This window comes from Mastigoproctus giganteus, chromosome 9 (genome assembly GCF_048544385.1).
Source record: "Mastigoproctus giganteus isolate SK-2022 chromosome 9, ASM4854438v1, whole genome shotgun sequence".
In the NCBI taxonomy this organism is placed as follows: Eukaryota; Metazoa; Arthropoda; class Arachnida; order Uropygi; family Thelyphonidae; genus Mastigoproctus; species Mastigoproctus giganteus.
In genome coordinates this window covers 229,105,924-229,119,013 of record NC_143583.1, presented here as the reverse complement: position 1 = coordinate 229,119,013, position 13,090 = coordinate 229,105,924, and the positions used below count along the sequence as shown (strand labels likewise).

General features: G+C 37.2%; 1 protein-coding gene across 1 annotated transcript in view; it reads left to right on the top strand.

Annotated features, from left to right (window-relative positions):
• SH3PX1 (sorting nexin 33-like protein SH3PX1) overlaps positions 1-13,090 on the top strand; it is a gene marked incomplete at its 3' end in the record, with an annotated part of 294,611 nt that overhangs the window by 224,278 nt on the left and 57,243 nt on the right. Inside the window, exon 11 of the mRNA XM_090380950.1 lies at positions 6,725-6,828. Coding sequence (XP_090237076.1) covers positions 6,725-6,828 — 104 coding nt within the window. The remainder of the gene's footprint in view (positions 1-6,724; positions 6,829-13,090) is intronic.

Genomic DNA, 13,090 nt, shown 5'->3' with positions numbered 1-13,090 from the left:
GCTGGCTTTAGGACATGATTCTCAACAATGGAGAAAGCAAATGAATATAAAACACCATTATGCCTGGCATTTGTGGATTATGAAAAGGCATTTGCCTCCATACAGCATAAGGCAATGTTTCGGGCACTGGAAAGACAAGGCATAATACCCCATATATTATGATTTTGAAGAAAATATATGAGAGTTCTACCACCTTTATTAGACTAGACAAAGACAGCAGGAAATTTAAAATCAAGAAAGGAGTGCGACAAGGAGACACAATATCTCCGAAGTTGTTTACTGCTGCCCTTGAGGAAGCTTTCAGAAGATTAGACTGGTTGCAGAAAGGAGTCAATCTGAACGGAGAGTACCTAAACCATTTACGATTTGCAAATGACATTGTGGTCATAAGCCATGATCCCAAAGAATTAGAAGAAAATCTTAATCAGTTATGCACAGTTAGTAAGGATTTTGGACTAAAGATGAATATGGCTAAAACAAAAGTAATGATGAACAAGTATGCCACAGAAAGGGAAATAATGATTGAAGGAGCAGTAAATTGAAAAGTGGAGTCATATACTTATCTGGGACAAGTTATTAGCTGTAATAATGATAAATGGCTGGAAGTCAAGAGAAGAATAAATTTTGGATGGATAGCATTCAGGAAATAGTCACATACTGAAGAGCAATATCCCAGTTTGTCTGAAATGTAAAATATTGAACCAATGTATACTCCCCACCGTGACTTATGGAAGAGAACTACACAGCGAAGAATGGAACCAATTATATTGGTTCCATTCTTCACTGTGTAGTTCGCTGTGCCTGGATTAGGCAGCAAACTCAAGAAAAGGACATTCTTATCAAAACTAAAACTAAAATGGTCTTGGGCAGGACACATAGCCCGAAGACATGATGACAGATGGACTAAGAAAATAACAAAATGGTACCCAAGAGGAGCTAGAAGAAAACCTGGAAGACAAAGGCGGATATGGATAGATGAAATTCTTGAGTTTGTGGGTAGTAAATGGATGGCCAGTGCTCAAAACAGAAGGAACTGGAAAGTTGCTGGAGAGGCCTTCATCCTGCAGTGGATTGAAAAGGGCTGATGATGATACAGTTTGATAAACTTTTGGAATTCGCCTCCTTGAATACCTCCTCATGTGTGAATGTAGATGCAAAATACTCATTCAGTTTATCAGCTACCTGAACATGATCATCAATAGTCAAACCATCTATGTTAAGTGGACCAATCTGATTCATCCCTTTCTTTCTAGAGTTTGCATAAGTAAAGAACTCTTTGTTGTTTTTCTTTGGATCCTTTGCCAAAGATTTCTCATAATCTGCCATAGGCTTCTGTGTAACCTGATACTTTATATGGATCCCATACATTTTTCTTCTCTGCCACAAGCCTCATTAATTCATCTGACATCCATTTAGGCCTAAACCTTGAACAGTATTTCTTAGTTGGAAAGAAAAGCCTAGTAGCCTCCAAAATTAAGTCCCTGAAGGCTTCTCATTTAGAATTCAGCGTTGGTAACATCATCAGCCGATCCCACTGTACAGAATTTAAAAACTGTCTGAGACCTCTGTAGTCACCTTTACGAAAGCAAAAGCCCTTCCCTTTAAACTTGATGGTATTTACATCTTTAAGTAATTCCCACATCAGTACATTGTGATCACTGTCACCCAGTTGTTCCTTTATCTGAAAATTCTTAATGCATGAATAATCACTGCTGATAATCAGATCAAGAGTATTACTCCCTCTGGTTGCCTCTTGAATATGTTGCTGTAGAAAACAATCATCCAATAAATCCACAATAGTCTTGATTGTGTGTGTGTGAGTGAGTTAGTGAGTGAGTGACCCACAAGTTTCAGTCAATACCTGGAAAGTTAAAATTCCCCATTATAAGACATTCTGATACTGGCCCACTCTATTTCCCTGTACACGTGTTCATTGTGCTCATCAGATTCATTAGGCCTATAACACACACCTACTCTCATTTTTCTTTTCCCAGTGCCTATGTCATACCACACACACTCAACATTGCAATGTCCACGTATGTCAATTGGATGCACTTCCTTAGATTTTGCATTTCTTAACTAACAGCATAACTCCTCCTCTCTTCCTGTCCTGTCTATCCTTTGTGTACACATTGTACTCCCCAAATTTCAATTCTGAGCTGCTTATCTCTGTGTGACAAAACGTCTCTGCTATCCCAACAATATCCGCCTTTGATGTCTTGACCAGCACTTGAATCTCATCAAATTTATTAACTATACTTCTAGCATTTTAGCAAATATACATGCACCTGTTCTTACTCTTACTTAACCTAACACAGCCCGTGAATTTACTGTTCCACTATGACTTCCAGCAGTCCTGGAAATCCCCAGCACTTTGCTTTCCAGGCTGCTGGTTATTCTAATAGAAGCAGTGAAAGAATCACTTTCGCCTCTGCCTGCAGCCACTGTTAATCTTTTAGTCTTAATCCCTCCAAGCTAGCAGTTTTCCGACCCACCCACTGCCTTGATGATATCATCAGCAAATATATCCTTGCAACCTTTCTATTTAAGTGTACCTCATCCCTGTGAAGCAGTGTCTCCTGTTAACAAGCACAGACCATGCTGAAAAAATTCTAGCCTTGCACAATCTCTTCAGGGCAGAATTGATTGACAAAGCTCTCATCACATACTTCCTCCTATTGTGTCTGGGCAGAATTGCAGACACTTTCAAATTCAACCCTAACTCGGAACTTTTTTCCAATGTTGATCTGTACTTAAGTAAATTTGCAGATCTCTTACTCCTAATGTCATTAGTGCCAACGTATACAACAATATCACCTTTTCTGCCCTTAAAAGATATCTGCCCTACAGCGTTATCAACCTTTGCCCCTGGCAGACATACCCTGGGCCTGTTCCACCTATCCTTTTTGCATAATATATTTCCCATCTCCCTGACAGTAGTCTCCAACAATAACTAGTTCCTGTGGGACCAATGCATTCTTCCTTGGAGATTTCCGCTGTGTTGCCTGATGCAAGGTGTGAGCTTTGCCATTGAGCTGGGCAGGTGAGAGTTTGATGGGCCCTTCATATTAATTTCTTCGAAGGCATTTACCCTAGACCTCAAGCTCTCATAGATGCCCATCAGAACACTGAGTTGGCACCTAATTTCTTGACACTCTAGGCATCTAGCACCCACAAAGACATCCTCTTTGGCTAGATCATGGCCTGTTCTTGAAATGTGCACAAACATTTCACATTTTGAACATTTTTTGAGACTGTGATGTGTTATAGAATCACCCTGTTCATTTTTCCCCTGAGCCACAGCACTCTCGCTGATCTGTTCACATTGCTTCACAGTTCTAATCTGGGTCATGATTTCAATTTAAGTACAATTTAATTAACAATGAAATTTAATAAAGATTAATAAATTTTATTGATTAATTGATAATACTATACTAAGCCAACAGATTCCTAATACAATGCTACATATTATGCTGTCTAGTTTTACATTGTTACTTTACGCCATCAGTTTGAGATATATCCGTTACACTATTTTGTAATGATTACAACAATGGCAGCCGACCGGGCTAGCCGAGTGGGTAAAGTACCTGCCCGGCAACCCAAAGGTCGCGGGTTCGATTCCCGCCTCGGGCTTGGATCAAAGTACTGCAAAAAAAACCTTGGGAGGTGCAATATGGCCACAGAAGCCGATGCGCCAACAACTACCAAATCAAAAAAAAAAAAAAAAAAAAACAACAATGGCAGGAAGTTCAACAATATTGGCACCAACACTGGTACGAGCGGTGAGTCGAAACTCTTTAAAACTCAGTAGTTAAATTTAAAAAATAAGCTGACAAATCCTACTAAGCCTATTTAATATCTTAGTAGAACAGTGTAGTATGTCAGTTAACAAAGAATACAGTAAAAATATCAAAACTACTTATTCCTTTTCAGCAGCCAAAAATCCATCTGTTCCCCTCTGCATCCATAATGCCCTCTGCTGCACTATATTTCATAAATACTGCACTATATTTTGATTTAAAGAAATGAATTAGTTAGGAACACTAGTTGCAAGGAAGACTAGTCAGGAACACTAGCTACATTATATTTTTAATTAAAACAGATTGCATGGATTAAGTGGGAAAACATTTATGATACTAATAATATTTTGATTTTAATTAAAAATAAAATTAATTAATATCTGAATTAATAATATGAATTAGATGAAAAAACTGTCAATATTACAGAGACTGTTAATAGCTGCTTATGTAATTAAAGGCTTAGTTGCATAGGGTGCTGTGCTGTTTATTTGAATTGTCAAGAAGAAACTAGATTGTCTGTAACCAACTACTCACTTTGTTTACGAGTAAGCAATAAATGGATAGTTATGAAACAACAAATATTAAAGGGTTAGCTTCATTAATGTTGTGCTATTTTTATTTTAAATAAAGTAATTATTGACTGTTACTATCCACATGGCAACACACAAACTGGAGAAGAATAAACTGAAACCCACGTAAGAGTGACAAAAGAATTATGAAAATATATGAGTTTGAAGAAGTGCAAAAATAAGAGGCAAAAAAGAGACTTGGTTTTAAAAACAGTGAAATACTACAGAATTTCTTAATTTAATTTTCTGCTGCAGAGGTAATAAATGTTTTTAGATGGAGAGCAAAAGTTATCAACAATGTTTGATAATATTGTTGTGATAAAATTGTTATGGCTAACAGCTTGGTAAAAATTGCACATTGAAAATGACACTATAAAATTATGCATTAAAAATGACACTTTATAAAATTATGCATTAAAAATGACACTTTATAAAATTATGCATTAAAAATTTTACATTAATAAATTATTTGTAAATGAATGCTCATCCATTAAATTACTTGGATTGTTGGACTTAATGAGTTGTACTGCAGCTTATAAGTTAATAATGATGGTTGCTGGTGCAGCCTGATATTGAATTCCCTTCTGTAGTTTGTAAAGGGTGATCATTTTGGAAGTTTTGGGATTTAGGTCATAGTGGCCTGTTGTTGGAATTGCTTCTGTGATCTTCTGTTTGAAGAGATGGCAGTATTCTTGCCTGATGTTGGAACCTTCTTGCTGATGACTGTGTCTCTGTAGCATTTAATGAAGGAGCCTTCTTTAAAGTTAGAATTGAATCTGTGGTTGGCACTAAGGTTTCGTTACTGGGACACCTCCACATTTCAAGGCTAGAAAGGCTGGTTCACATTTATCCACCCTTCCATATTAGATGTCTTTTTTTTATGTTCTCTCTCTCTCTCTCTCTCTCTCTCTCTCTCTCTCTCTCTCTGAGTGTTCCATATGATGTTGACTTGTTTGCAGTTTCCGACTGATTTGTATATAGGGTTGTACTCGTTTTGACTGGAGTGGCAAAAACATGGTTTTTGGTGAGGTTGTACCTGTTTAGAATATCATGGGATCAAAGATTTGGCTACTCTAGCAGTTCTATTTGCTAATTGTAAGAATGAATGAATGTAATAATGAGAATGCTTGCCAGAGTTTTTCTTCTGTTATGTAAATATTTGGTAGTGTATGGAAAACAGAAACCAACAGAAGATTCCCATTCTTATCCATTTTTCATAGCTATCGCTAAAACAGTTTTCTGTAAACTGTTTTAGTGATATTGGTTTTCTTGTAATTAAAATGTCTAAGAATGTGAATCTTCTGTTGGTTTCTGTTTTCCATTTTGAAATTTATCTAGGGGTGTTGCTGGTTGACAGTGTTGTTACTCCATACAGCTAAAATATCATCCCCACATATCTAAAGATTTCCCCATGCTTAGGCCAGCCATTTGGATGCAGAATTTATTCTGGAAGACAAAGTAGGCATCTTCTACTGAGGTCAGCTCCCTACTTTAGGTAAGTCTTTCTTATCTAAAGAAAAAATTTTAATAATTACTTTATTTTAAATAAATATAGGGCATTAATAATGTGAACAACCCTTTAAAGTTTGTTTCATAACATCCATTTATACTTATAAACAAAGCGAGTGGCTGGTTACAGATGTTTTTGTTTCCATTTTGATACTGAAAATACAAAGAAACAGCACAGCATTTATGTAACTAGGTCTTTAGTTATATGAGCGGCTCTAACAATCATCTCCATAATCTTGACAATTTTTTTCACCTAATTCATATTATTTAAAATAGCATAAACCCATTTCCACCCATCAATCCACACAATTTGTTTTAATTAAAAAATAGTACAGTGGTTTTTTTTTTTTTTTCCAACCTATAAGTGTTGTTACCTAATTTATTTAATTTCTTTAATTTAAAATAAAAATAGGCTTTGTCTGTTGAAACTAGCTCTTAATATCAATTTGAAATTCTAGACTTGACAGTGAGACGTCATAATTATCAAATATTTATTTGATAATTATGACGCAATTTATGACACAATTTATTTATTTTAAGTAGTTCTGCAATCACTTTATTTCTTCCTTCCTAGACATGACAGTGACACTTACAAGGACTTTGAAATGTCATCAAAATTGGTCTCTAAATGCTTAGATTATTGGAGTCATTATTATTTTATTTATTTATTTATTATTTTTTTTTTTTTGTAAAGTTTTCTTTCACCTGGTTTTAGTAAACTCAATCAATTTTTGCTTATAAAAATTTACATGGAGTGTAGTGGTTTTAAATCTGTTATTGAAATTATTTATTTTTGATGTATGTTTTTCCCTCAAGAAATTAGATTAATTGTATTTTTTTTTTTAGAGAAATACAGACAGATTACTTTGGAAAATTTGCTGTTAAAATGGATGATTGTGTTAAGCAAATGTTTGCTGTTGTTCAGGACCAAACAAAGAAATATGCAGGACGTAAGTTTTAATCCTGAAGCATTTCATGTATGAGGTTGACCAAGTTGCTCTACCCCTCAGATAAAAATAATAGGATGACAACAACAAAATTATTTTTATTTTTCAACATAGTCTTCTGTTGCACTAGTGTACTTATTGTAATGATGTTCCAAAGGCCTAAATGATAAAACTTTTTCCTTACAGAAAAAGTTCTTATCTTCTATCACAGAATCATCTACAAATTTGTGCCCTAAAGGTATTTCTTTAGATTTAGGAATAGGTGAAAATTACTCAGAGCCAAATCTGATGAATAGGGTGGATATCTTTGTAAATTTCAGTTGGAGTCCAGTTCTATTTCACAAAATATTTGATAACAGCTCTAACCTTAGTTTTCTCCATTTCATATAAAGGTAGTATTCCTTCAGTCAGTTGCTGCAACTGACTGAAGTTGCAGTTGAATTATTATTATTATTATGAATGACCTCTAATTTCATGTATATGCAGGTATATAATACATATTTCAAAAGAACATTAATTATTTCAATATTAGGGATAGAGCAACTTGATCATCTCTTGTATATATTAATTTGATAAAATTTGATAAAAAAAAGTGTAATATATATTTCTTGTTGTGAAGTAGTTTTATCTCTTTTTTAGTATTCTTCATTTTGACCAAATGAAGTTATGTAGTAATTTGTTTACAATACAGGGCAATTCAAAAAGAATGATACACCTTCATATATACAGGGTTGTTAAAATTAAAGTATCCCTATGTAGAGGGCTCTGGAGCAAGTTCTAAGGCTTGTACTGAAGAGAAATTTGGACAACAGGTACAATAAAGAATTCACTTGCCATTTATTGAAAAAAAAAAATTAGTTACAAAATTTGTCACTGTATGGCGCTTAACTATCTTATTTATGATTATGCAAATAACTTACATTATTTGCATAAATGTAAGTTATTGCCACAGCGCCACTACTCAGCTCTACTATACTGTATAAAAGCAAAGCAGTCTTCAAAATCATACAGTAGATGTTTGCCTGCACTACAGCAGCAATGCCAACAACATTGCAGGAAAAGGTGCTATTAGTGAAGCTGTACTAGCAGAACAGCAACAATGCAGCTGCGGCTATCAGAGAATTTCGGCATCAGAAGTGCATAAGGCATGGACCTACGACTGTTTGGGCTGTCCACTTCAATTTGCCCCAGATTGATTGGAATAAGTTGGAGAGAAACTTAACATGGAGAAAATTTTTTTTTTAAATAAAGCAGATGATTATTACTTGTACCAAAACATACTTTGAGGGGTAAGAATATTCTTGACCTCGTCTTTACTCATGAATCAGGTGACATCAGGGGTTTAAAGTAAAGAAAATATTGTCAGATAGTGATCATGCAATCGTCAGTTGGAAGATGAAGAAAGATATTGCAGTAATTAAAGATAAAGGCACAGGTTTTAATTTCAGAAGAGGTGCTACAGTGGTGGACAAAAAAACTACATCACTTGTGAATTTTGCAAATAATGTATTTTGCGCTGCATTGTGGGTTGCAGAAATGTTCGAAATGTATTTGTTAGATGGATATACCTCTGTGATTGAAATCCAATAAAAAGGCTCCACCTGATACACCTAATTGCCATAAATATCTTCCCAAAGGGTAAAATGTGTAATTAATCGAAATATGAGAAATCATGCAAATAGCAATCATGACAACCAGACATACATTTTATTGCATTTACGTGTACAAACTGAAATGACAAGTTAATGAATAGTATTATGTACTGTAAATCAGCAAAATAAGTCCTCAATATTTTGTTGTTCTCCTCGAGCTGCAGTTACAGCCTTGCAACAATCTGGCATATAGTTAATCAACTTCTGGATATACAGTTGCCCAGTTTTGTGGTACCACACCCTTACAATGCTCTCCTGCAGCTGAATCTTACTTGTTGGCCTCTTCTGAGAAATTTTAGATGACATTGTGTACCAGTAATTTTCAATAGTGTTTAAATCTGACTGTTGCCAGGCCAGTCCAGCACTGTAATGCCAGCATTTCTGAGGTATGACTGTGCCTTAAGGGAAAAAAATGAGGGAAACATTGTATGTTTTAAGCCTTGTGAGACAAGAAGACAAACTCATCATTTAAATCTAAATAACATAAAACTTAACCAATTTTGATATGTGGCAAGGTGCTAAGTCCTGTTGAAAAATGCAGTCTTGTATGTCTGTGTAGTGATCCCTAATAACGGGTTTCAGGCACTCCTCCAAGATAGCAGTGTAGGCTTCAGCATTCACCGTTCCGTTAATAAACTTAATTTGCCCCACCCCTTTGCTTGTTATGCATCCCCAGATCATCTGACTGGCAGGGAACTTTACAATCAGTGTTATGCAGTCAGGATGGCATGCCTCTGATTTTCTTCTGACATATCGCTTCCCATCCGAGCCATGCAGGTTGAATTCTGATTCTTCAGAAAAGATGACGGTGTCCCATTGCTCTTTTGTCCATGAAACATGCATTTTAGCCCATGGAAGTCACTTCTTCCTCATTCATTGGGTCAACAAAGACCAATAGGCATGCAGACAACATTCTGAAAGCCGTCTTTGGATAGTTTGTGCACTTGTTTCTACACCAGAGGCCATCTCAAAGTCCAGTTTTAGATCGGGAGCACTAGCATAGCGATTACGAAGGCATAGCCTTTTCAAATATCAATCTTGGGAAAGCATAGTCACTCCCTTATAGTCCGATTCAGGTCTTCTCTTCACATCACTTGTTTCACGCTTTAATTTCAGCACCCTGGATACTGTTGACTGGTGGCAGCCTATTTTATCAGTGATAAAATAGATAGAAAGCCCTTCCTGGGACAGAGCAATAGCTACACTTTTTTTCTTGGTGTCAGCTGAACATAAGGAGCCATGCTTACACCTCCACAAAACAGGATACTAATGTGTGTGTATACTCTTTCAACGCATATTTATAGAAATGGCTGATGCAATACCTTTGCTTTGCAACAAACAAAATGACTGTAATCAAACAATATCTTATACGTTTTATTTTTTTACAAATGTTACGTTTTTTTAAAGTGATGCAATTTTTTTATCTGCTATTGTATATGGTATCTATTAATTGGTTGGATTGCAGAGTGAGGGCGAATACGAGATGCTACCCAAATGTTCCCGAAATTTGAATGTTGCACGGGAACTACGTCTAGTACGGACTTGTGGTGTTAGGTAACACTGCATGTATCCTTTGTGAATTAGTGTGCCACGGTATCGGGCTGGATAGAATCATTGAATATTTATGTGTAGTTCTTTGGCTGATGTGAAAGAGCAACATGCTTGCATCAAGTTTGGTTTTCTTCTTAACGATACAGCAGTAGAAACCCATAAGAAGTTGAAACAAGCTTTTGGTGACAATGCTTTAGGCCAGATGCAGACCTGCTACTGGTTTAACCGTTTTAAAAACAATCGAATGTCAGTTGATGACAGCGATCGCTCTGGGCGTCCATCATCGAGCACAACCTCGGAAAATATCGCAAAAGTTCAAGCGGTGATCTATGAAGACCACAGGCTGACCTTTGTGGCACGACATTTGTGGCATTGTAGGACTATCGTACAGCACTTGTCAGCAGATTTTGTTAGACGAGTTGAACGTGAGAAGGATTGCGACCAAGTTCATGCCACAATTACTGAGTGAAGACCAAAAGCAGCATCGCATGGAAGTTAGCAGAGATCTTCAAGAACGGGCCAGGAGTGATCAAAACTTCCTTTCTGTAGTCTTCACTGGTGACGAGAATTGGTATATGGGTATGACCTAGAAACCAAGCAACAATCATCCCAGTGGAAGAGCCCATCTTCAGTCTGACCGAAGGAAGCCTGACTAGTGAGGAGCATTGTGAAGTCCATGATGATCAAAGTTCTACTCCGACATCCTGAGGCAGTTAAGGGAAGTCGTCAGGAGGAAACGTCCAGAGAAGTGGCACACAAAGAACTGGATCCTTCATCATGACAACGTGCCAGCCCACACATCTCTTGCTGTGGTGAAGTTTTTGGCATCCAGCAACATGACAATCGTCCCTACCCCTGTGATGACAACTTCTTTCCAAGAATGAAATTCAAGCTGAAGGGTCTTAGATTTGACAGCATAGAGAATATTCAAACCGAATCGCAGGCAGTGCTGAGCGCTATGATGAAGAAGGACTTTCAGGACGCATTCAAATCATGGGAGAAGTGGTGGGATCAGTGTTTATGCTCTCAAGGGGATTACTTCGAAGGTGGCGGTGGTGAATAAGAACCGGGGTGAGTAATTTATTTCATAAATACATTTCGAGAACTTTTGGGTAGCACCTTGTACGTTGGAATTATGGAATACATAAATAAACTTTTGCAGGAGGAGGAGGAGGATGCCAAAATGAATGTGGGGTGGGCTGGTCAAATAGAGCAGAAAATGATAGCATGGTATAGTTACAGAGTAATGAAAAGTACTGAAGCCTACAACAGGTACAAATTAATCTGTAATAGTACCACAAATAAGGTTAGAGAGGCCAAGGCTGCATATTTTGCCAGATGCAAAATACACAGCCTTGAACAAACTTGAAAAATTCCTTGTCTCAGAATGGGGACAAGGAATTTTTCAAGTTTGTGAATACAGCAAAGTCTTAGATAACCCCAGGGGCTCATATCTGGTGAGTATGGGCATCGAGCTCAGGACCTTTGGCATACCCAAGGTCCTGAGCTGGATATCATCATTCTTCTCTTGGTCAGTATAAAACTTCAGTTGCCACCTCTCAGCACAACTTTTCTAGATCCTGTTGCAGTAGCGTACTGTCAATAGTGTCATTAACAACCCTGCCAATCTTCGTATCGTTTGTAAACTTAGACATTAAGCCTGATATACCTTCGTGAATGGCGCCTCCGTAGCCAGGTGGGCAGGAGCAGCACACTTCTTGATTAGACTGGGGTTCGAGCCCATGACCACCAATTATGGAGGATGCGGAAAGATCAGGGAATGACCTCCGCATATCCTCGGAGCAATATGTTTGTTTATTTGTTTGTTTGTTTGTTTTCTTATTTGGAGCATTAGCAACTAAGGCCATATTGCTCCGGGAATATGCGGTGGTCATTCCCTTGATCTTTTCGCATCCTCCGTATTTGGTAGTGACGGGCTCGAACTCCGGTCTAATCAAGAAGCGTGTGCTACGCACTGCTGCTCCTTCCCACCTGGCTATGGAGGTGCCAAGGAGGAGCAATATGGCCTTAGTTACTAATGCTCCTAAAAACCAAATAGCAAACATAACAAACCTTCATGAATATCATTAATAAATAAATACAGTAAACAACAATGGACCCAACACTTAACCCTGGGGGACTCACTAATTACCATTGATTACAACTCTCTGTCTTATCCCACTCAATCATCTGCTTATCCATAGCAGCAACTTGCCCTTAATGCCACACTGCTCCAATTTGTATGACAGTCTTCCAAGTGCAACAGTATCAAAAGCCTTCCTAAGATCCAAGTATATGATATCAAAATTATTCTTTGCATCCAGTTCCTTTTTGACCACATCATAATATCCAATCAAATTGGTCAGAAAAGACTTCCCCTTAACAAACCCATGCTGTGTCTGAACTATAACTGAAGTCTTATCTAGATGATCCTGCAGTGATTCTTTAACCAGTGCCTCCAATAATTCCCCAGAACAGAAGTTAAACTAACAGCTCTGTAATTACTTGTCGCCGTTTGATCCTCCTTTGTGAATTGGCATCACATTTGCACATCTTCAGTCCAATGGTACCTCCCCTGAGTCCAAGGAAGCTCTCACAATTATGGCTAAGGGTTTGCTTACTTCCATTGCTGCCTCCTTTAATATAACTGGATAGATGGGATCTTCTTATGTTTATTTTCAGCAATTTCTGCTCCAATTTGCTCTCAGTTATTACAAAATCATTTAGCTCACTGCCATACACCTCTGACATTCCCTCTCTGAATAATTCCTATGTGTGTGAATGTAGATGCAAAGTACTTATTTAGTTTGGTAGCTACCTGAGCAGGATCATCAACAATAGAACCATCAATATCAAGTTGACTAATCTGATTCATCCCCTTCCTTCTAGAATTTACATAAATAAAGAACTCTTTGCTGTTTTTCTTTGCATCCTTTGCCAAAGATTTCTTGTATCTGCCTTTGCCTGCCTAACCTCCTTTGTGACTTGATTACAGACCAGCTTATATCTACCATAAGTTGGTAGATATAAGTGTGTCACCAGTTAGTTTCTGGGCTTTTAGT